This window comes from Acanthaster planci, linkage group LG01 (genome assembly GCF_054643075.1).
Source record: "Acanthaster planci isolate LZ-2023a linkage group LG01, COTS_SCS, whole genome shotgun sequence".
NCBI classification, from domain to species: Eukaryota; Metazoa; Echinodermata; class Asteroidea; order Valvatida; family Acanthasteridae; genus Acanthaster; species Acanthaster planci.
In genome coordinates, this window is record NC_141777.1 from 13,593,983 (window position 1) to 13,618,719 (window position 24,737).

General features: G+C 40.6%; 2 protein-coding genes and 1 long non-coding RNA gene across 3 annotated transcripts; 2 read left to right on the forward strand and 1 right to left on the reverse strand.

Annotated features, from left to right (window-relative positions):
- Positions 1-1,869: 1,869 nt before the first annotated feature.
- On the forward strand, positions 1,870-8,134 carry LOC110979490 (calmodulin). Its single transcript, XM_087137934.1, has 6 exons — positions 1,870-2,015; positions 2,811-2,841; positions 3,571-3,714; positions 4,724-4,850; positions 5,327-5,442; positions 6,936-8,134. Exons 1-6 carry the CDS (start codon positions 2,013-2,015, stop codon positions 6,962-6,964), a joined length of 450 nt encoding a protein of 149 aa, XP_086994060.1. The 5' UTR covers positions 1,870-2,012; the 3' UTR covers positions 6,965-8,134.
- Positions 3,677-10,454, reverse strand: LOC110979491 (uncharacterized). Its single transcript, XR_002598202.2, has 3 exons — positions 9,802-10,454; positions 9,298-9,586; positions 3,677-3,802 (listed from the first exon to the last, which is right to left on the reverse strand). It is a non-coding gene; the product is annotated as an uncharacterized LOC110979491 (long non-coding RNA).
- Positions 10,455-10,503: 49 nt separating this feature from the next.
- LOC147800427 (calmodulin-like) lies at positions 10,504-16,490 on the forward strand. The gene is made up of 6 exons (XM_087137928.1): positions 10,504-10,660; positions 10,822-10,852; positions 13,519-13,662; positions 14,134-14,260; positions 14,757-14,872; positions 15,006-16,490. Exons 1-6 carry the CDS (start codon positions 10,658-10,660, stop codon positions 15,032-15,034), a joined length of 450 nt encoding a protein of 149 aa, XP_086994054.1. The 5' UTR covers positions 10,504-10,657; the 3' UTR covers positions 15,035-16,490.
- The last annotated feature ends 8,247 nt before the right edge of the window (positions 16,491-24,737 follow it).

Genomic DNA, 24,737 nt, shown 5'->3' on the forward strand with positions numbered 1-24,737 from the left:
CAACGGGTACCGTTAAACAGAACAAAGTACCAACGATCCAGCAATCACGGGGATTTAAGCATGTTTGTCTACAAAAATTGTCTTTCCTGAGTCACTTTGGCCGCCATCTTGTTCGTTTTGACCAGATTGTCACTGATTTGTCAATTGATAGCCTTAAAACAGCGTTGCACCTAACAGGACCAGATTGGGGTCAACATGAACTCAGTTTAGTAGGCTGTAAGAAAAAATGATAAAATTGAAAATTGAATGTATCAGTTTGAATGGATGTATTATCAGCTTTGTTGTATTTAAAACCTGCCTCTAGTAAAACAGTGCCTAGCCAGGCTACTTAATCCCACTGGCCATTTTGCACTGACACTATAGTGGGAGGAGGGGGAATATCCAGGCAGACATTACTGTTTTAGGGTTCAAAAGTACTACTGTTTTAGAAAACGGTACTACTGGTACCACCTGTGGGGATGAGAAGTTTTACAGATGGAAGAAAATCAAATGGTATTTTAGAAAAATTTCCATCTCACCCTCCCGACCGAAGATCTGAATATGCCACCGCCATGCTGCAAATAATCGAAGCCCGCAATTATCTGCCAGCGATCAAGCATTTTTGTTTGCCGGCCTAATCGGTGCACACGCGGAAACTGCATAGCCGTGATAGGATGGAAGTTTGTGGGGTCTTAGCCTAAGCATCACGGTTAATTTCAGACATAGGCTTGTTTAATACACTTTGCACGCTGTATTCTGCTTGCAAAAATCGAAAAACACACTACGTGCAATGATTTCAACAGCACAGCGCCTACTTCGCTGCCTGCCGGTACGCGGTGGCGCTTTGCAGTATTGTAAGCAATTATGACACGTATGAGGCTTTCAGCATTTAGGCCTAATTGAATCATGAATGCCACATTGCACAGTGCAGCATGATCGATATTGGCCTGCTCGTGTAAAAATGATATAACTATTTCAGAGACGCACAGGTGCAAGGCCAATATGAAATTGACAAGAACAACGGCAGTTTACTCGACTCGGTATTGGATTTATGTCAAACATATTCAACATAACCAGCCATTGCCAACCTGGGAGGGGAAAATCATGGAAAAATGTTCAGTCGCTAAGAACGTCGGGATACCACTGCGCTGACGAGTTCGGCGGTACGTGACGACAGAACAGCGCAATGCACCGTACAGAGGATACCAGATGTAATACGATACACATCAGTTTTGGGCGCGTGTGAATAAACCTGGAATCCATACGCCTTTATACAAACCAGGCAGGGATAACTTTTTTGTGGCCAAAGACAAGTTCAATATTCAAGGAAAAACGTGCGTGAAAGGACTGCTTAGAACAGAATGAAAACCTGAGACACTGGGGCTAAGTTACTTGAATAAGCCTAGAATTGAAATAAATTAATCAAATTTACCCTTTGAGCGGAAGCGTGGTTATTAATGTCTTTTATGTCGCGTATTTATCATCACAGCTGCGTGACGCAGGGTTTCGGTATGCCAATATCAGCAGCAAATGACATCCACATGTAGCCTGTCAACCAGCGAGTTTTCCGGACATACATTATACGTTTGCGTGCAATATAGCTTGCCCCCGGCGCCAGCACTGAATTTAACTCGTTCCCATCACACCTCCTCGATATGGCGTCGGGATGGACCGATCACTTTCTCAAAATTTTGTGAAGGAATTGCAAGTGTGGGAGGCTTTGTGGGATGCCTGCTGCTCGGCCAATACACTGATCTGATCCGCACATTCACCGCGCACGTGTCACACGCACGGAAGCGTTGACCTCCTTTTACTGTTCGTGCAAACCCTATCCAATAAGGCCTCGAAGAAATGACGTCATGCATCCGCAAGAAAGTAGCCCATCCCAGCGCAGTACGAGTGCGGTACGGATCGGATCGACGAGCGAATACTCGCGCGCGCTGGGCCTTGATGCATGATATGCGCACTCACGTATCCAACCTATCAAGAACAGCATTGCATTAATACCAGCTCCCTTCTGACCCTCGTTCGAAATGGTAAGTGCATTGTTCCACTTACGATTGACTTACTGAGATTGAGGAGCTACTTACTGAAAACTGCTTTCTGTGAAGATTGTACCAGTGATCCAATTAAAAATTTCTGTTTCAATTAGAAATGACAAATTATTTTTCTGTCCACGGAAAATGTTAATGTTTCCAACAACATAATCTAAGCTAAGCGAGCAAGGCGCAACAGACTCACCATGCTGGCCAACTTTTTGACAACCCATTTAGGTTAAGTCAGTGGCAGCCTAGGCTACTTTCGTGAACTTGGTTCGAGTAGGAATAGAATAATATTTCAAGGTTTCAAGGACCACTTTACACAGTAGGGCCTACAGTGTTTCGGTTGGTTTTATCATGCTCATTGCCTAGACAGCCTGGTACTGTGGTAGGCCTACGAAACTTTTCTCCCGGACCCTGCTGTGTAGGCAATTTCAGATTTGTTTGGCTGATTTGAACATTGTGTAGGCCCTGAGCATACATGTCCGATAGGCCTGGCTCAAATTAACGGTCACAAGCCGTGAAAGGTCGCTTCCAGAAGTAGGCGTAGGCTAGACTAAAGCCTTAAAAAACATAGCTCGGTCGCCATGGTCACAACAGAGTTTCAGTGTAGAATACACAGCCTAGGCGATAAAAGTGCTGGCTACTTTAACCAGGCGCGAATGGGTTATTTTTATTTTAGCCTATAAGCTCCTCAGGCCTCAAATTCTACAGTTCCAAGCCTAGGCCTTCTGGTTTTTTAGACATTTGTCAAATGCTGAATTGAAATATCTTTTCTTTTCCCCTCATTAGGCAGATCAGCTCACTGAGGAACAAATAGCTGGTAAGTGCTGGAGCATTAAAGTCAGTGATAGAATAAGAAGTTTTGCCCAAATGATCATCAACCCCTTCCTGTCTTTGGGGACAAACTCACCAGAACCAGAAAATGACTGCAAATGAGGAAGATGGGATCCCTCTTCTGATCTACAGACTAAAATGCACATCACAATATAATTTTCTGGAGGGAAGGTGGGCCCATGTTCCCCCTCCTACCTGCTTGTCTAAAGTCAACACTAAAATCAACAGCTGTTAAAATGTTAAAATACTAGAGGCTGTTGTACATCACACATGTGTGGCACTCTCATTCTGTGTGGGGTTTATAACAATTTATTACTCAGGCCCTTCCAGTTTCATGAATGGCCTCATCATCAGTTTCCTGAAGTGCTTTGTAATCATAAATTTACTACCTGAGGCAAATTTAATTTGACAAGGGACAGTGCCTCATTTTCATTACGAAGGAAAAGCTGGTCATAGTCAAACAGGGGCCACCTATTACATTCATAAAACATTTAAGCAATAAACCTGATTTTGAAATAAACAACTAAAGATTATATTAATAGTAGCTTACAGTATCATTGCAATCACTTGCTTCATTTAATTGCTGGGGGAACTATATTGGAATACTTTCCTCCTTTTTTTAAACAAATGGGTCACTGAAATACAGTCGAAGAAGGGAAAGTAATATATATTTTTTTACATACAGAGAGCATTCTGTTATGACCTTTGCTTACAGAGTTCAAGGAGGCGTTCTCCTTGTTTGACAAGGATGGCGATGGCACCATCACCACCAAGGAGCTTGGGACGGTCATGAGGTCACTGGGTCAGAACCCCACGGAGGCTGAGCTGCAGGACATGATCAACGAGGTTGATGCTGATGGTAGGTTCCGGCAGATAAGATGCACCGTGGGGGGGGGGGGAGGTGGCAGTGCAGATGTTGTGTAATTTTGTCGACTGGTGTTTAGGCCCTGAATGAAAAGCAGAGGCAGAATTGTTCTAAATTTTTTCAGTTTTGGGGGCCTCAAAATGTGGTTTGTAGTTACGGCCCTATATGCCCGCAGTCACCTAATTTCAAATCTTTTTCCACTCAACCACTTATTTACATAGTATTAACATAACATACACGATATTTAATCTTGCGTTGTCACTTGTTGACAATTCCATATGAGTGCACGCGAACAATTTAACCATCATCCCGCCCTAAGATTTGTGGTGAAAAACTGGGAAGGTGGGCAAAAGTGTTTTTATTAAAAACATTTCCCAGTCTGATTTTTTTCCGTGGCATGGACAACAGAGCTAATTTTTTTAATTAGCCTTATTGAAATTTAGGAGCCATGGCTGATGATAACTGTAAAAAGAGTAGGCCTACTGTTGCCAGAATGGTTCGAGTGATGAATTTAAGGAGTCACACAAAGAAGTGTTTGCTATATTATGAATGTACATCAGTATTCGTATTGAGAATATTGATACAGTGGAGCATCCATGACAACAATTGGATTGTTGGGAAAAGCAGTTAATGTAATCTCATTCATAGCAGGGGCTATCGTAAATCAGAAGTTTATAGGATCCACGATCCAGAAATTTTTCTGGGTGGGTGGGGTCAGACCATCAGATTTTTTTATATTCAATTGTTGTAGACAGAGGGACCCACACGGGTAATGTATTACTTGTTGCTGATGTATAAATAATAACCCTTAAGAGGATGTCATATTATTTATGTTATTTCATTTTTTATTTATATGATTGATTGTTTTCTTTGTGGGGGACAGTATCAGAGCAGGGAGGGGTTGACCCCCAAACCTCACCCCCTGGATCCTTGCCTGTGTAGAAAGTTTGCTTGCTATAGTTGGTAATTCACTAGAATGTTTCTCTCCTGTTGATTCCTTCAGGTAATGGTACAATAGACTTTCCTGAGTTTCTAACAATGATGGCGCGCAAAATGAAAGACACAGACAGCGAGGAAGAGATCCGGGAAGCCTTCAGAGTCTTTGACAAGGACGGCAATGGATACATCAGGTGTGTACAACATGTGCAGTACGGTGATTTCACCACTGCAGAGCATCGTCGATTATGCAAATAGTATCATACACTGCCCAGCTGAGCATGACATATTATGTATATGTACTTCCTTGGATCAGTGACAATTCTAGTTATGTGACCATCAATCTGTGACGGCAGAGATATATGAGAATGCGAATGATTTACATAGCATTACGTGTATGGGATTTTTTGCGTGAAAGCTGTTTCTATAATTGATTGCGTGTGGCCTTTTGACAAGAATTCTTCCATTAAAAGCATTGAATGAGCAAGCTATCTCTTGGGCATTTCAATATAAAGAACAGCTTTTTTGTTGTGACTCTTACACAACGTGATTGAAATTAATGAAGGTTTTAAGTGTGCCTTGAAAAATTAAAGCAAGTGTCAATTTATGAAGTAAATTTCTGATATGGCTGAGAAGTTGCAATATCTGCATTAATGCATTGTTACAATAGTGCTGCTGAACTTCGTCACGTGATGACCAATCTCGGGGAGAAGCTGACGGATGAAGAGGTTGATGAGATGATACGAGAAGCAGACATCGATGGGGACGGACAAGTCAACTACGAAGGTGAAGAATTTCTTTCTTTGATCTGTTCTTGAGAAAATAGATTGATTTCTCAGGATTTTTCCTGATTCTAGGATTTAGTCATCAGGAGTTGACTGATATCAGGAATTTTCAAACAATCTCTTTTGCAATCTGGGAAAACCCGTAGTTAACAAATAAGGTGTTTTATGTGTAAAAGTTGATGTAGAAAACATTAAATTGACGTTTCAAGGGGTGCCTGTGGGCAAGCAATTCTGTATGACAGATGCAGCCCCCCCCCGGGTCTTCAAAACCTCTGATGATTATTTTGTGGATATTATATTTCTCCAATCTTGTTATTCACTGGGTATCCTGTGCTGATATTTAGTCATGCATTTCTCTTCATTCCCAAATGATAAATCTTAACCATGATAGGCACGAAAGGACAGTAAACATTTCTCCATAAACTTAACCTACTTGGCCATTTCCTCTGTTATTAACATACTGGAGAAATACTGGAGAAAAAATACGTTCTCTATTTCTGCTATTGCTGTGTCCTTGAGAAGGTTTTCTTTGCCACAGTATGATCAATGATAAAATTTACCCGTAAGCATTTATGGATCACCACAATAAAAGTTAAAATCAAATCAAGTAATGTTTAGAGCCAAAGGCGTGAGTGTTTAGCGTGATCTGATTATCAAAGCTGAATTTGTGAAGCTTGACTCGACCCTATTCGCTTTGCTTAATTCATTTCCTTTTCCTTTATGGGCATGGTCAGCCCACAGCACGCCTTTATTATTTATTTTAGCTGCATTGTATGGTACAATAGTTTGACCTGTAAACAACCGGAAGAAAACTGAGCGAATCACAAAAACTACTAGGAAAATAATTGGTTCGGAAGTGAAACATATGAACGAAATTGTTGAAACAAACTATCTCACCAAACCGCAGACTATAATTAAGGACCAAACCCATCCTCTCCATTCATCTGTACACATACTCCGATCAGGAAGATTACAAGCGCTCCCCACTCACACAAAGCCGTTAAGATTTTCTTTTTTACTTAGTGCTGTTCACCTTTATAATTCAAATTTCAGCAGATAATTATTGTATGTATCCAACACTTTTTTAATTAGATTAGACTTTTTAAATAAATTATCTGGCATATCAGTATGCTAGATCTGCTTCGTTTATAATAATGTTTTTTTAAGGTTTGGCCTTTTTTACAGTCTTTGTTGTTTTATGTAAATGTTTCTGTGCTTAAATTCTTGTATCTTGTTTTTATGTGCACATTGAAAAGAAGAATTTCACTTTAAAAGCTTTGTAATTGGAATAAAATATAATTATTATTATTATTTGCAAACTGTCAACGTTTAAAATCGTGGTCGCCTGTGAGAAAATAAACAGATATTAACAACTTCGAAGTGGCAATCAAGTTTGAAGGAACAAATCAAGGAACGGTCAAGCCAACCCTGCACTCACGAATGTTAGCTCTGAAAATAACTAGATGGACTCTGGCCTGTTTCTTGCCTCCCCAGAATTTGTGACCATGATGACATCAAAGTGAATGTGCCAGCTGGTGGTGGGTCAAGTCTTTATTCAGCTTGGTGGATTTCTCATCTCCCACCGTGGAAGACACACGCAGCTGGCACCGTGGTTTCGCCTGTCTGTGCTCTCCACTGTTCTGACTGTAATACCTGTCTGTCTTCGCTGACACGGCTAAGACATTGCGAAGGGAATGAAGGACTGTTGATAAATCATTCTACTCAGCATTGGACATTTCTACATCCTTGGGATCGGCTATAACGAGTGCTTTTGAACTTTTTCTACTTAAAACGCATTAATCAATCGAATTGTTGATTTGTTACTTCAAGTTTTGTCTTATCTTGTCAACATATATTACGTGATTTCTCCCCATAACTTGTTGAATTCAACTTGGCCAAGAAAAGTCCATTTTGATAATAAAAATTACAGGCTTTTAGGGTTGTTAGACAGTTTGGAATATTTGTTTTTACTTTAAAATATTTACCTTTGGATGACATGGTTTTACAAATTCAAAATTATCAGTGAAGGCTAAAAAAATGTGAAAAACACTGTTTGGGTCTGAGTACATGACTGTGTGTATGATTACATTTCATTTTTTTTTGGAATTGCAACAGTCAAAACGACTCATTGATCACAGTTTTCTCTATCATAGGCACGGACGTCAGGCTTGTTTATTTACAAATCGTGTTTTATAGCTGCGGTTTGCTCTTGCTGAAATGCGTTGGGGACAAGTGGATGAAAATTGGTCACACACCACGTTTTTGATTTATTTTTAAATTAAAAACTTTATTAACAAATACTGCAGATCGATTCCCTTTTTTCTATATTCGTGCTTTTTATCCAAATATTGCTTGCTCTGTGCATTAGTGATGTTGGACAGTATTAGCTTTGGAAAAGAGAAAACAAGCCCTTACGGATTAATGATATTTACAAGTAATGGAGGTCTCTAACGACCCGGAGGAGTAGTGTTTTTGATGTTCGTTGAGTGTTGAAAAGTTGTTGCATTGGTGCAAGTGAACAAAGAATGTTTACAAAGCTATTTTGAAACAAAAAATAGTAACTGGGAATTTCCAATTTGTAACCCCCTCGTTGCTATTATTTGCTGCCTTGCTTAAAATTGTATCCACATTGTTATCTCTACTGTTTTGTATTACTTGGATCGTTAATAAAAAACACTTTCGTAAGATCCTAATACTTTGTGGCTTGGCTAAAACTGTAAAACTTACTGCATGTTCCATTACATAACTAATTCAAGACACTTAATAAGCTTCCCGGTGTCTTCAATTCAAGGGGGTGGCGAGGAGGCAAGAAAGCGAACTTAAAGTGAGAAGGTCTACACTGGTGAGGAATTCATGGTATTTCCCTTGCTACTGCCAATTACCGAAAAGAGCTCTTAATTATTTTCAGCAATTAAAATGTATACCCAACCCCAAGCAAATTACAGTCTATACTCTGTTCCAAATATGTTGGCGGCGGATCATTATGATTGATTGGGTGGAGACCTGGAAGTTTCAGGAGCTGGGACACGAAGCCTGGGAAATAGGAGCAACCTCTATCGCAGGAGGTAGTAGAACGCTCTAACCGAACAATCTGCTTTGGACACTTTGTCAGGTGTTACATTAATGAGTTTGTATAGGATGCCTTTGTGACTTGATAATGAAATTAACAAAAACACAAATGATGGCTTCTTACTTTAGGTAAACATTAGTAAATGCAATGAAAGGGCCCCCGGGACGGAATTACCGAGAGGCTTTTCTTGGATTCCACGATCTAATGGTCTGGAGTTTGAGACTGTGGGTCAACAACATTTGTATGTTGAGTTTCCAAGATAAACGGGTGACAGTTAAAAATTACTGGTCGTTTTTCTACCATTATCCTCTATATAGAAACCATGTATTTTTTGGCCGGAGCTTGAAAAAGTTAGTAAATTGGCATTAACACTTGTTGTGATAGTATGTAAATTCCGTCCCCGACGCGTTCGAAATGTAAATGAATGTCCATTGCCTGCAAACCTTTTGCAGTTGTAGCCGGGGCCACAGGCCCACACACCCGCTGTGCTTAGGCCTATTAAGGCTGCATTGGCACCAGCCGTCAAAATATTCTCTTTTTTCGTTCACTGCATTTTGTTGGAAGAAGAAAAAAATTAAAAAAGGGAAAATCATGGATAGGTTATGCATACCTCCCCACCCCCCCATTTAGGCCCACCCGCGTTTAGTATTGAGAATTCTACGGTTCGGCAAAGCGGAAGATGTCACTGGTATCTAGAACGTGGTCATTTAATTATCATTAAGGAATGTAATTTGCTCCTGGGGATCATCCCCACTTGTTCGTAATAGACCTAGATCGCGTGCCTACCTCCATGTTCTAATCATTCTGTCAGCTCTGCAGTGCGGGGTAAGACATCATTTCTTTGGTGACTAAAACTGCTCACACGAACGCTCAGTCAATGCAGGATTGCATTTTGCCTTTTTGGTGGCGGTCGGGATACTGCTGCAGGCCGGCTGGTGCGCATGTCACGATGCAGCGGGGTAGTAAGACGCATTGCACCCTTAAAGGTATTTCGTCGATTCGCATAATCAGGCCCCCATCGATAGCCGACGCTCGTACCTGGCGATGCTACAGTGTGAAGTTTACATTGATCTCTCTGTGTTAGAAATTGATGGTGGACAATCCTCAGTAACGTATCCTTCAATGCACTCTGACCCCCTCTTTAACTTGAATTTGTATTTGGTTTTAATCTGAATAGTTACGACAATCCGAAACCAGATCTGCACAATAAAACGGATGTGGGATGTCATCCCCTCCTTTAGCCACGGTTAATAATATTTCAGAAACGTATAGGCCTTAAGTTCTACTTACCAGCGAAGGAAGCACACAACCTTGCACGCAGAGCCCCAAAGGCATGTAGGCCTATGTGATTGCCTATAAAAATTAGCCAAGGCTCTTGCAAGAATGTTTTTTTCAATTGTGGGGGTATAGCTATATATAACAGGTCCTCTGTCTATAATAATTGATAACTGATGGTGAGCACGCCTATGAGTCTACACCATATAATACGCATGTCTGAGTCACGTTGATTTCAAAGAAAGAAGGATTTCATTGCATACAAAGAATTCGTTCAAGTGTCCTTTCCTAGTAACCTGTGATAAAATAATTATATCAGTTATGTCTCACTGTGGCGAAGCCAGTAACTGTAATCATAAAATCCCAAGTCGTGAATCGGTTAGTTTAGTAGTAGAAATAGATTTCTACCTCCATGGTTTAGCCGAACAAACAAATACTAATATCGGCGCTTTCAAACCAAGGATCAAGCGATATCACGTTTAAGACAACAAATCCTTCAACCAAAAAACAACAAAAACAACAACAAACTAAAAAACAAAAAACAAAACAAAACAAAACAAAAAGCTATGTAAATCCTGTTGGCAGAAAATATAGGCTGACTTATTAACGATGGTGGACTTATAGAGCCACGAGCGGTGTGAACCAAGTTGGCCGGCTCAGGAGGCTACGCCACTCTACCAGCACATCGCTGCATGAACTGCATGACTCGCGTTTTTAGCAAAGTTGGAATTCCATTGACGTGAGTCGCAGCTACATCGCGTGGCGACGATGCGCACTTTCCTTCTTCACTTACCCCGAGTAACATCGACGGTTTTCCGTTCCTCGCTCCCATCCCGTCCGTGACCTTGGACAAAATAGCCAGTTTCCACCAATGGTAAGTTCAAGGTTTTCTTGGTTATATTGTTGAAGAGCTAAAGAGGAAAAAATTTGGACATATTTTCACTCCAAAAATGGAACTTCGCCACTTAGCTCACCCCAATAAAGTTCACCTTCAAAAAGTCTTTGAACTTCTCTTTATTTTCATTTCTTTTAAAGGCAGAACAACTAAGTGAAGAACAAATTGCTGGTGAGTAAAACTCCTTGCACGAATACCCTTAATCTTTTTACCAAACACATCCGTAATTGTAACCATATTTTAAACTAGTTTGCATGTGGAATGGTTTGTCATATGGACAACCACAGTGGACATTTTGTCATGCCACCTCGATTGGATGGACTTTACGAGCTTCACTCGTGAACGATTTGCCTGCAGCCATCTAATTTCATTAGCCTGCCACTCGGACGATTTGGATGGATGCATGATTTGAACAATTAAAAATGAACGACTCTTTGTTATTTCCTGTTTGAATATGGATAATAATCTGTTTTGCAGACTTCCTAAGACATCGTTACTGATATCATTGTACATTTTGCTAAGAACGTGAAAATTTTTTTTAGTATATTGTGACACTTTTTAGGACCTAGGCCTGGGCCATGATTGGGTGTGCTTCGAGTATGTGAACTTTTGTTTGCAATTTGTTGTAGTTATAATATTGAATTAAGTATGGCATCGTCTATAATGTACATTGGCACAGGCATATTCTAAAAACTGTGTTTAATTAATGTACAGTGATCACCGAGAAAAACCGCCCCATAAAAATATATATAACATATTTTGCAGAACTTGGCTAAAAGCTCTTTTGGCCCCTGTTTATTCGATATGACGGGAAACAAGTCTGCCCGAACGAAGTGATATTCCCAGGTGCAACACGGACCTTATATTAGTGGTGTATTTTGACTAGTATTAAAGTGTAGCTGCAATTAACTGTCCTTAGACATAATTTTTTGCAAATTGCACTCTTCTTGTGTGTATGAAAATTCTTTTACAATTTCTTATTTGATTAAATGCATTGAAAAAAAAATGGACTTTTTAAAACTTTTAAAATTTTCCATGCTTTCCTGGACAACTGAGGGCGCTGTTGCGGTGATGCAAGACAAAGTTCAGTGCACCTAGGTTTCAAGTTCTGTTCAAGTTGAATTGTGAACCCAGAATTTACTTAGTAAAGCATTTATGACAAAGGATTTTATGCTCACTTATTGCTATGCACATGAATAACAATGAATCAGCAATCAGCATAGAAGAGAATATTTAGTCCAATGAAATCTACCAAAATGCAGCACTTTTTGTGTACAAACCAATGTAACATTGAGGCTTTCTTTATGGAACGTCACAGTTCTGCTCATGAATATGAAAAAATCGTTAGCACAAAAAGCAGTAAAATACCCTTTGAAGTAGTAATACAAAAGTAGACAGTAAGGATGACTGAAACACAAAGGTGCATTTTGAAGGGCTGTACTGAAACAAGTTGTTTGCAGATAACCTTTTAAAGCTTCACAGGGAAAATCGACTTACGATCGTGTAATCTTGTGCTTCAGTTCTTGGAGCATTATGGAGGTCGACGAGGAAACAACTCATTGGCGGCAATATAGTTCGGTAGTGCACAGAGCATGCCTTTGAGAGTCCTGTAAAATATTTCAGGAATGGATTGAATTTTTATATTTGACGCCAGCTTTCTTTATATCTGGTGCGTTGGTGTATGCTGAAACTTGGTTTGTACATGTAACATCCAGCTGCAACATTTTAGCCTATTAATGGAAAACTTATTTTGCATTTTACGCGTAGCGTCTGCTCGCCACTGAAAATGCCGTGCAATCTTTTTCACATCGACCCTTTTTAAATGAAGCTTTGTGTTCCAGTCAAATTTGATTTAGTTTTTTGTTACTATCGCTAAAGGCATTTTTGCTTCTTTTTCTTTATTCTAATGTAAATTTCCATATTCATGGCAAACCTGTGCACGTATTATCCTAAGGAGAAAACATCAGCATTGCATTGCTTCTTTCACTCTAAATTTAACACACACAAAAAGGCAAAAGCAAGCTCAATTTCTGGATATTTTTACTGTCCTCAATTTCCTTTTCTTTGTTGATTTTTTGATGTATACATAATGCCCACGGCAGTGAGGAACTCCTTCTCAGAAATATTTTCAGAGAACAAATTCTTGGTTCGCAATACCAATAGAAAAAAATCCAAACTAAACAGTCTTATATTTCACTGGAAGTCAGAGCAGTAACTTGGATGGCAGCAACAGCGCCCCCAGTTGTGTGAAAAAGCATGAACAATAGACCCCTTGCACTTGGCACTTATTTGCTCCTCACCTAGCGTCTGAACAGGGCGCTGGGAAAGACTGACGGCTTTGCACAGATTTTAGTGAAGGAAATACGTCACACGGGGTCCACAGCTTGCGACGCGCAGAGCATTGTGGATAAATTTCTGAAAGGCACGCGAGCTTTACACAAGCGGCTGTTATCAATTTAATGTCTTTGTTTTTCTTCCTCATTGTTAAAAATATTCTCACTACATTTTATTCGTTCATCCAAAACTGATCACGATAACCGATGTTTTGAAATTATGTCGCCAAAAGACAAGTGATCTCTGATACTTAGTGAGCAGACATATTACCACACTGTGATTATACCAAGGCCATATGTTTTTATTATACAGCCGAAACTTTGCCCGTGCAGCCAAAAATTGGAATAAGGTTTCGCTAACAGGAAGTAGTTTTCATACAGGTTTAATAATACGGGTTTAATATCTTAGCTACTCGTTTGCAAAAACATTTATATGAAATCGACTGGACATTAGCAAAACTGAGTCTTTGATGAAAATTTACCCCTTTCCCTCCAATCCTGAAGAATTCAAGGAGGCGTTCTCCTTGTTCGACAAGGACGGCGATGGCACCATCACCACCAAGGAGCTGGGGACGGTCATGAGGTCACTGGGTCAGAATCCCACGGAGGCTGAGCTGCAGGACATGATCAACGAGGTTGATGCTGATGGTACGCCAAAAATCATTTGCTATCTCCTTTCGTGCAATGCTCTTCCGTTATATCGTAGTTCACCAATACTAGTGCTTCATACTCATTTCGAAATGGGTTTTTGCAGAATTAGATTTATACAGTTACACTGTATACCATGTGCCCTTTGTGTCACGCTAGGAAGGCATGAAGGCCGAGGTCAATGCAACGATGGAAAACAGTAGTACCAATAATGGCGTAAGCACTGTAGGCCTACCCCTTATAATATTTTTGAACCCACTGCGGCGGAAGCGGACTTGGGGGGGGGGAGCAGGGAGCCACCTCCGCTGGAGGCAGCTCCGTCCCCACTATGGCAGGTCCCATAATGGGGCGGGCCTAATTGATTGGTTTATAAACAGCCAAGGCCTGATGGTCTGTCTGAACCTTTTCAAATCGGTTCCCTCGAGCAGACACTGTTATTAGTTCAGGTCTCCTTGGAACGTTGACTTTCAGGCAATGGTGAGATCGACTTCCCCGAGTTCCTGACGATGATGGCGCGCAAGATGAAGGATACAGACACGGAGGAGGAGATCCGGGAAGCCTTCAGAGTCTTTGACAAGGACGGCAATGGGTTCATCAGGTAAATCCCAACACTTTCAGAAATCGTGTTAAGCGTTGACCCTATCTATCCCTTTGAGAGTCCGCTTGACTTCTGACCTTAGGACGGACTTACGTTTTAACATTATAAGTTTCAAAAATACAATGTTGAATCAACCTTAAAAGAGACGGGGCAGTGGAATGCAACCCCTCCCAACACTTTTCCCGGTACCGCCGCATTGTATTTTTTTTCCAGGAGTTGAACCTTCAGGAGTTCTTAGAGTAACTCTTTTCGGTCATTTTAACATTACTTTTGTGACAATCGAGCATACTGTTCTTGCGCAGCACGTATTGATTCTAAGACGGATCAGCCAGAAATGTATACTTTTTCTACTGCGGTGCTCAATGCACACGAACTGAGAGAAAATGATCAAAATCGCACCCCTGTACGTTTTCAATCGCCCTTGCCACCAAGGCCATTTGTGCGCATATAATTATGAATTTATTAGTGAAAAGGTCTATTTTGGTCTTATCCTCAGTGCTGCCGAGCTTCGTCACGTGATGACCAATCTCGGGGAGAAGCTGACGGATGAAGAGGTCGATGAAATGATACGAGAAGCAGACATAGATGGGGATGGACAAGTCAACTTTGAAGGTAAAGTTTAGGCTGCAGTGTGCACGTGGTTTTCTTTGCCGTAACAATTGAGAAAGTCTGATTCACACTTCGAAAAAAACCCAGTCTTTAAGAATGACAGCTAAAATGTACTTGATTGTCTCTTTGGTTCCAGAGTTTGTAACGATGATGACATCAAAATGAAGTCCCTCCCTCCCTGCACCTTACCATCATACCTTCTTGTCTCCATTCACTTTGTCTTCTTGTGTACGACCAACTGATGAAAAGATGCTTCGAGGTCACGTGTGTGTCTTAAAAAACAGTCCCCACTCCTCGAACGACTTGATGGACAACATCAACAGAGGGCGTGTTTTTTTTTGCCAAGGCTGGCCGCTTGTGGCGTCGCACAATGCCAAGACGAGACAGTCATGACCGACAGCAATCTGCGCAACACGATCGTGGTCGATAGCATGTGTGAACTCGATTGGATTGCTTCATAGGTTCCTTTACGTTGCGTCATCGGCCATTACAAAAGTTTGGTTATTTGTTCTGCCTGAGAAACGACTTCGGTGTGATTCGATGTAAATGAGTTTGGAGTAGAAACAGCCGGGTGGAGTATATTTTATACAAACCGACCTAGTTAACCCAAAGGAAGTCACGAAGAAGTATATATTAATGTCGTTATTTATTGATTCTAATTTCGGTAGTCATCGGCGTTTCGGCCGTGAGTATGAAAATCTGCACAAAATAAGTATGCCACAGTATAACTTAGAAAAAAGACTTTGTTGGACTTGTTAATGACTGGATTTGCTTATGATTGTACTGTACACTGAGCAAACCAGTGACAATGTGTAGTTGATGCCATGCTTTCGACATGGAGTCGTTTTTGTAAATAAAAGAAAATGCTTTTTCCCCGCCGGACGTCACATGGCTGATGTCATTTGAACACCCACATTAATGGGCCTGATCCGTCAGTTGGGAATTTCCAGTGAAAAAGGAAAATGACGCCAAGACAGAAACTTCGGAATATCCCTTCAAAACTTTGTCATCCACGGTGTAGTTCGTTGGCATACGGGAAATCAGAATGTATTCCATTTTGACAAATTTCAAAACGAAATAGGATTACAAATTACTACCGAATCACATTATCTCTGTGTGAGCATCATTTACCAAAATATGGGTGTTAGAATGACAGCAGATAACGGAAAGGTTTGCCTGTGTAAATAATTAACCGGACGCCAAATGTGGAAACTGAAACTTCAATACTGACACCATACATCCTCGAGTTCTTTGTGCGATTTCTCGAATGAAAAACATACTACATCTGTTTGCTTCTGCAATGCATTGCCTGAACTTTGAATGGGAAAGCAAAAAAAAAAAAAAAAAAAAAGGACTAGGTGAAAGTATTCCGAACGCTGAAACATATTCTATAAAACCAGTATAAATGTTTCCCATTAAAAGTGTCAGAATCTCTGCATTATTTCCAAAGAAAGTAGTTTCCATTATTGTGTCTAGTACACACACTGAATGTTTCTGCACACTTTCATTGTAAATTGGTACCCTGCACAAGGGGTTTTAATATACTAAGTCTTGTTTTTCTGATGTTACCTCGCGTGTTTGGTGTTTTTACGCGATTTCTAATTAAAACTTTGGAAACAAATCTTTGCATCTTCGTCGATTGACTTTTATTTGCCAAGCCGAGAGTTGTGCGTCTTATTGGAAAACCTAAACTAGATGGTTTGTGAGTTAATTTTGTCTGGGGGAGGGGGTCGAGGGGTTCGAACGAACCCCCCACTCGCGTCTGTGTTCTGCTTGTTGGTGGTATTTTGTGTGTGTGTACTGAATATTTTAAATATACCGTAATATTCGGCATACAAGCCACGGCTTATAGTAATATGTTGATTCTCAAGCTCAAGGTGACCACGATTCTGCCTATTAATGAGTCAATCTCGAGTCAGTTGAAGCGTCAGGAAGTTTCGGCAAATATACACATTTCAATTGTTTCGAAGGGTTTGAAATCAATGTATTTTTGTTAAGTTTATTCAATATTGCAAACTACAGTGTACAAGTCTTACATGCAACCTTTGGTTCGCGACAGACATGCAACTTTTCAATGTTGTATTTCAAAGCTCATTGTGATAGGCCTTTGTATAAAAAAATGTGTTCACAGTGCCAAAAGTTCTACTTTTTGCTTTGACAAACCCCCCTTCAGTCTCTGGTCAGGCAACGGGCCTGAACTGGCTGTCGTTACCAGACCTAAAGCGGCCCACATCACCTGTATACCCGACACAAAGGTGCTATGCCTCCCCAAGGAAATCTGGGACTTTATATTCGGGATAGACGCTTTTTTGAGTGAAATAATCAATGTTACACAAGTTAGGCAAGTGAAAGGTTCGATGACTCTACTATCGCCAATTATGGTAATGGTAGGAGAGACGATCCCTAGAGTTACTCGGACTACGCACCTCATGGAAGTACATTATTGTGTAGAAAATAAAGTGAAGTAAAGTAGGCCTAGGTGAAGATATCCGTTTTGAGTAGAAGCACCCCCTCCTCGGTTGAAAAGAACCATGTTTGTCGGGAGTGCTCATTTTGTTGATAACGATGCGAAGCGCATGCAATTCTGACCGAAGGAGCCAGCGTTGTTAAGAAAATTGCGCCCTCTCTTGGTCCAGCTCAGGAAAGTTGGCTGGGATAGCAAGCCACGCGCCTCCATTTTTAGTTGCCGTACACCCCTCAATCACACCGAAGGCCACCTCGTCTTTTCTGAGCAAAATCTATCCTCTGAAGGCGTATTGTATTTGCGGTATTATTATTTTTGACAAAAAGCAACGCATTAAAATCACGTTTAAACTACACTTTGAAAATACAATGAGAGTTTAATTAATCCACGAATGGACACCTGCCAATTCTAGGGCTTTCATTCATAATTGTGCCCGCCTATACACTGGTTATAGGTAGAAATCTGGATTACTAAACTTGGGTTTATATAAGTGAAATGATTTTTGCTTTCTGTTCACCAAAGTTCTTGCGAAACTTTACGGCCACTCCCAAGAAGGTGTTGCATCACGCCGTCTTCATGCTCCCTTCATGGTCAGCATTTGTGTTCACTTTCAGAAGTTTTTGAGAAATGACATGTACATTTTGGTAGTAGTATTCTATTTGACTTCGAAAAGCGACATACTTGACTAAGTAATTGTGATTTTTGGCTTGCCATTTTGCACGCAAATACCGATATTAAACACAACAACATTACAGCATTCAGTTCCAGTCAGATCAAAATTAAATGTAACATTGGTTACTCGTGGGGGGTGGGAACTGAATTGGCAATACGCCGTAATATACAGAGGTTGTATGCAGCTTTTGCTGCGAGAATGGGGTAAAACCAAAAGCTTTACTGGTTTGACATCCATGCATTGGATTCTCGATGCCATTATCTGTTGTTGAGGTTGTCGGTATCAGGAATCGTTTGCTTTGAGTCATCATTAATTTTTCGTGCGTGTATTTTTTGGGCAGACCTGTCTCGTTGGTGATAGATCAACCATTGACGAGAAAGAGCGGCAGTTGCAACACATCCTTTGACCCAAGAAGATTAAAACAATAAATTGTGGGACATATCCTTTGTGAGAATTCCTTTTTGACAATATCAAGTTATTCTGCAATTGAAAGCAAACGAAATTTGGTAATTTTGACAATGAAAATGTATTTTCATCAATAAAACAAGGAGGCTAGTGGTACTCGAATGTGCCACCCCCGGCTCTGTTACTGCTGAACCATAAAAATCACTAGATACGCTACTGCTTTATATCGAGATCACTTTTAATAGAAGAAATGTAACCCGAACACGGTTGGGATCCCTTTTATTGTCGAAAATGAAGGAAATTAAGATTATAAATGGAGTAAATCAGCACCAACCCTTTAGCTCACTGTATTGAAGCCTAGAAAATTGCCTCGTGGGTTCTGCGCCAAGGAAATGGAAAAAATGTGGTGAAGGAAAAAATCCAAAAGTTATGCGGTGCTGACCAAGCATTCAGGCGCACGGACTCCTGAAATTCGCAAGGAATCGCAGATACCGGCTTCCATATAGGACTCTTCTGAGTCTCGGCCCACCACACTTCCTCCCTGCCCATCCATTTAACCCCAAAAGGGTTCGACCGACCATGCAAGGGAGGAAACGAGACAAGCCCCTAAAGCCCTGGCCGCCGAGTCGGCGGCCATACGTCTCGAACCTGTACTAAGGCGCTCACCTGGACTTCGAGGACAGTCCCAACAGAAGAGCTTGCCTGGTCGGCTAAGGTACCGATGGTATTTGACGGGGTGAATTAGAGTCTCTTATGGCTACTGATTGACAGCAAGCGTTGGGAAAATAAAAAGCCACCCCAGGGATTCGAACCCACCGACTAACGATCTGAATACAGCGCCCTTAACCATTAGGTCATTTCGAAGAAGATGCTTTTTGTTGTTCATATTAAAGGGATAACAAAGCCATTAACGTTAGGCCTTCTGTACAGAATGTTTCTGTGTGACTGAGTGACCGATTTTAAACGCAACACTAGTGCATAACGTAGCAAAAACAGAAACGATGGTCGTCAACATTAATGTTCTCCCTGACAGCTTCTTCTTTTTTTTGAATGCGCGCACAAGTCAAGTTTGCGTCATGCCGGCGAGAGTGTTGCGTCGTGCCACTGCAGCGTCGAGTCTTTGCCCTGCTGTCGACTCAAACTTGTGGAAATTAGACGCGCCCTTACAGATCTACTTGTATATCTTATAGACGTCGCCCTGTTCCCACAGACTCATTAAAAATATCTATAGACTGACAATAGAGGGCACAAGAGCGTAGTCTCTGTAATGGAGATCAGTGAATATTATGGACGGCGCCATTTTCAAAACTCATGAGCAAACTTGTTTTGTACTAACAGATGCATAAGCAGTAGTCTTAACCAGAAAGTCTGGTAAAATTGTCAAAGAAGAATAGGTAAAGGTAATTTGCTCCATTGTCCAACAGGGAAAAACAAACCTGAAATTAATATATGATGCATTAAATTTGTGGGGTGGGGACAGTCCATGTGGTAAATTCAGTGATAAACCCCCATTTTCACAAATATTTTAAAAATACTCACAACTCTCACAGGTGTTCAGGCTGCACAGAAAAACGATGTTCCACACGTCCTCTTTCATTTTCCTTTCAACTTTTAGTGGGTTGACCAATGAGTTTTTGAGAAATTCTCACCCAAAGCAGACCACCCCTAAAACGAAGGAAATGTCACTGCCTGAGAAAGTAGCCATTTTTGAAAATGCACCCCTCTGCAAAATGGCTCAAATAGTGCCATTTTCGGACCCAATTGCATCCAAATTGCTCAGAATTGGAAGCCCTGAGTCCGGCCCAGAGGTTCTGTGCCATAATTCTTCGATTCCCCAGTTCCATGCCTCTTAGGACCCTCTAATATAGAATATTTTGAAGTGTATTACTTTTATTAATGAGCTCGGCGGACATATTTCTGGCCTATTAAATACAAGGGTGCACCCCTTGTCGCTTACTGTATGTCTTTCTAGTGCTGGCGTGCAGGATTCATTTGAGAATTACAAATCGATTCAAAAAAGGAAAAACTTTTCTGGAATCCTCTAGAGACAAATCTAAATAATCCCTGTAGATATTGCAAAATGTGAAAAGTTTAATGTCAAGAGAGGTTTTTTTTTGACTGCAATTTTGCACACCCTTTCTACCAAAGGTAGAGGAACATTTCCTACGTGCTCGGCTCTCGCTTCCCGTCATCCGCCCCTCCCTTTCCCCGTACGGCGTCATATTTATGCATCAAAGTCCAAGATACGGTACAAAGCTAACATTGACTTAATGGCCTTATCTACGATTAACTTACATTCTCTGACCCACCCTAAATTACGGAAGCTTAAAGTGACCACCCGCGTGTCCACGTTTCCAGGATATATTATCACGGAAAGACCGAATACCCTGATTTGGACATGTTTCGTAGATCGCATGATTTGGGAAGACATCTTTCCAAAATAGAATGTCACGAAAAGACATCTTTCCAAGACAGAATATCAAAGAAAGACGTCTTTCCAAGATATCCTCTCTCGGAAAGACACGTGACACGAAATTTACGGCAGCTGAAGTTCAAGTGCAGTGATCTGCATGTTGAAACAGCTCACCCTATATAGGACCAAGACACGATATCGTGGAACGACGTCTTTTAGAGCAGAGGTGGCAGCAAGTCATTTTTTGCAAGTCCAAGTCAAGTAACAAGTCAAAGCTGGTATTTACAAGTCAAGTCCCAAAAATACCGGCTCGAGTCCAACTCGAGTCCAAGTCACAAGACCCGAGTCAGCAACTCTGTTTAAGAGAAACAATAATAGGGGAAAGAGGTCTTTCCGAGAATGGATAGCCGACGAAGACGCCTTTCCGAGGTAACACATCAAAGACCGAGATCCGATATCAGGGAAAGGCGTATTTGAGATGCAGTACCACCCAAGGAATGGCGTTAGAAAGATCTCTGTATTCCGTTTCTCCTTGATAATATATCTTGGAAACGTCGAAACTCGGATGGTCACTTTAAGCTTCCGTATTAAATGCTGTCTGTGAAAATGTTTATCTCTGTCATGTCACATTCCGGGTTTCTGTGTCTAGCTAACATGCATCGTGCGAATTGACTAGAGGGGCCGTGATGAAAGGCGTTTATTTTCACGGAGGGCGCACAGCTCTCTTCAGCAACTTCTTTAATTAGATCTTTCCAGAAACATTTTGTTTGTTTTGTTTGAACTGTGTATATAACTACTTGAGATTTTTCAAATATTGTTTATCTTTGATTTACTGAGCCTCCGAGGCCAAAAGAAGGTGAACTTCGACCACGTGACTTCAAGGGTACATGCAATGCATTTTATTTTACTACAGTCCTTGAAAACGCACCTTTGTGTTTCGATTACCTTTACGTATTTGATCGTGAATATGAAATTTGCATTATCATAAGAACTCCAAAGGCTCCCTTTTCATATTCATCATCAAAAGTGTGATGTCGTCCTAGGCACTGAACTGCAACACTACTCTTATTGTGCACAGACAAAATCTGCTGGACTGTCGTACATTTAGCTGTATCACATCCGTTTCTGTGGGCTTTTGTGTGTGTATGTACAAGACAATACGCAACCTTTTGTCAGAAATGTTTTCAGGAGCAAATTTGTCAACAGTGTGTTGACCAGAAAAGCTTTGACGGTTTTTAATTTCAACTCCAAAAGGATTTCGAACAATTTTCATACATTGAGGAAGGATATAAAGATTTCATGAAAATAGTCATTTCATAATCAATTTAAAAAGGAAAAAATAACTTCACTGCACGGACTCTTTTATGGTGACGTATAGGGGGTCTTGAACTCAGGGCCATATGCTTTCCATTTTTTTTTATAGATTTATGCATATTTATACTGCAGATGTATATAAAAGGAAAAAAAACAAAATCAAGTTACAGCATCTGGAGCACAAAAAGAAATTCTTGACTGTCGTTGCATGGCTTCAAATTAAGGTGTCCATTGAGTGAACCCACTTGCCAATTCTCCATTACTGTGTGCGACTTTATAGAAAGAGTTCTCCACAATCAAATTGGAGGTGGCAGCAAGTCATTTTATGCAAGTCCAAGTCAAGTCACAGGTCATTTGGTCACAGGGCAAGTCAAGTCAAGTCACAACTCATTTGGTCTAAACACAAGTCACAAGTCTCCTTGCCCAAGTCCAAGTCAAGCTGCACATTATTTTGTCCAGCTGTAACAAGCAAAAAGAGCCAGGCTTCAACTTACGAAGTTACGAGTTATGAAAAAATATATGGGGCCGGTCGAGTAGTGTCTGACTTGGGTTGGTAACAACATTTTTTGCAAGTCAAAGTCAAGTCACAAGTCACAAAAATAGCGACTCGAGTCCGACTGAGTCCTTAAATATACCCAGCAAGAAATGAGACCGAGGGGTACCCCCCCAAACATGTCCAATCCCTATACACATTCCAGACTAATGTTACTTAACACTTCCCCCCCCAAGATGTCTGAAAGGAATTCCCCAGATTCCTGCGAGACAATGACCAACACAAAGCAGGGGGGGTTCTCTCCGTCTCATACCTTGCTGCATATGTGAGTCCAAGTCACACGATTCGAGTCAGCAGCTCTGCAAATTAAAATGAAAGCTTCAACAAATTAAAGTATGTGTTTTGGGAGGAGTGCCGTAATCTGTTTAGCGTATTATGTAAACAAATCTTCGTATACACCAATTGAAATTAGTAATCTATTGCAGTGTGGAGGTATTCAAGAACTTATTCAAGACTATAATAGTAATGTTGACTTTTGAGATCGTTGTGATACCATGTGTAACCACTATCTATTTGATCCGCTGAACTACAAAAAATGCCATGTGGGTTTGTGGCGAATCCAGAGCTAATCCCACTGATTATCGCTGGGCATGTACATGTCTGATTGGAAAATCGCATTTGCGAATTTATAACAACTTCACGTGCCCCAGGCTGGGTTGTCGCACAGGCACTTTAGGGTCTTCCATCTGCCTTTTTGCAGGCTTTTGAAACCGCAGGATTCACTCAACACGAGCGTGGGTGTTTTTTTGTTCTGTCATGTAGTTTAATGTTCCAAATCTCAGTCATGGGTGAGTAATTTGGTGGGTGTTTTGGGCATGCTTCTAGAGGAGAGCTGGTCACAAAGACATTGAGGGGTGCTCGATACTGGAAAGTGCCGATGTAGCTTCGTCTTTTTCCCTGTATTAAAAATGTCGCCACTTGGCATATTCCACAAGCAGACGTTCCTTTCGTTTTATTACCCCTCCTATCATATCCTTTGCCATCTCTTGTCTTGTCACGAGTTTCCATTTCATAACCTCAACTTGGTGGCTACATTTGCAAGGTTAGACTGGTTTTCAATGTGCTCCATACCAATGGATATTGTATTTTTTTTAATTTATACTACTTGAATTTTTAACTCAAAGATAAACCCAATAACCTTTGAGGACATTGACTGAAACGTTTGAAATAGTCTTGATATTATCACGCAAGTCTCGTAAATCCCACAAATGTCTGGAAAAATCCACACCGGTCTCGTAAGCAAGGATATCACCGTGGAAAGTCAAAACATTGAAGTATAGTTCGGTCTTTAGACAAGTTGTGATCCAGTTAGATATTTGGTTTGCACTCACCATTCCCTGCTTTCTGATATCAGCCATGATTTTTCCATTTAGGTTAACTTGTGACTTTGACTTCAGGTTTATTTTTGATTGCCAGATAAAAACGGTTATTATTTCTTTCATAAACGATCGAGAAAAAAGTTGGGCAAAGCAAAATTATTCACATGTTTTACTTTACTTTTAGTGTAAAAAGTAGGTCGTTTTCCAAAAGATTTACCTAACAATGGACACCCTGTGAACAGAAGTTGAAAAGTTGATATTTACACCACTTTCGGACAAAAGCTGGTCAAAATATGCCCATTTTTTTTAACAATGCATAGCCTTTATAAATTAAGAAAGGTACAGGACTCGATAAGAAAACACAAGTGAACATTCGGATCTGGCCAGGAAAAGCGAACCAGTGCATCACAAATGGGAATTAAAAGTAGCAATAGCAAATTAGCTATAGACATTCGGGGCATCACTACGAGGGATACTGATTAACAAAGAACCTCAACGAACACAAAAGCTGTCCTCACTAAAATACCAGAGAAGGTCCCCCCATTTCTTATTGGAAATTGAATATAGCTTTACTTTTCAAGATAGTGCTTTGAATGTGAGAGTGATGTTTCACCTTTTATGCGATTAAAACTGTTGCCAATTTCAATTCACAAGGCAAAACGAACCTTCTACACATTTTAGCCAACCGTATCAATTTATGTTTATAAAACAAACAAACCGAACAACG

Excerpts from the sequence above, each read along its gene's own strand:
- LOC110979490 (XM_087137934.1), top strand. Across the intron at positions 2,842-3,570 it reads CACTGAGGAACAAATAGCTG|AGTTCAAGGAGGCGTTCTCC; the intron begins GTAAGTGCTGGA and ends CTTTGCTTACAG. Across the intron at positions 5,443-6,935 it reads CGGACAAGTCAACTACGAAG|AATTTGTGACCATGATGACA; the intron begins GTGAAGAATTTC and ends TTGCCTCCCCAG.
- LOC147800427 (XM_087137928.1), top strand. Across the intron at positions 10,853-13,518 it reads AAGTGAAGAACAAATTGCTG|AATTCAAGGAGGCGTTCTCC; the intron begins GTGAGTAAAACT and ends CCAATCCTGAAG. Across the intron at positions 13,663-14,133 it reads CAACGAGGTTGATGCTGATG|GCAATGGTGAGATCGACTTC; the intron begins GTACGCCAAAAA and ends GTTGACTTTCAG.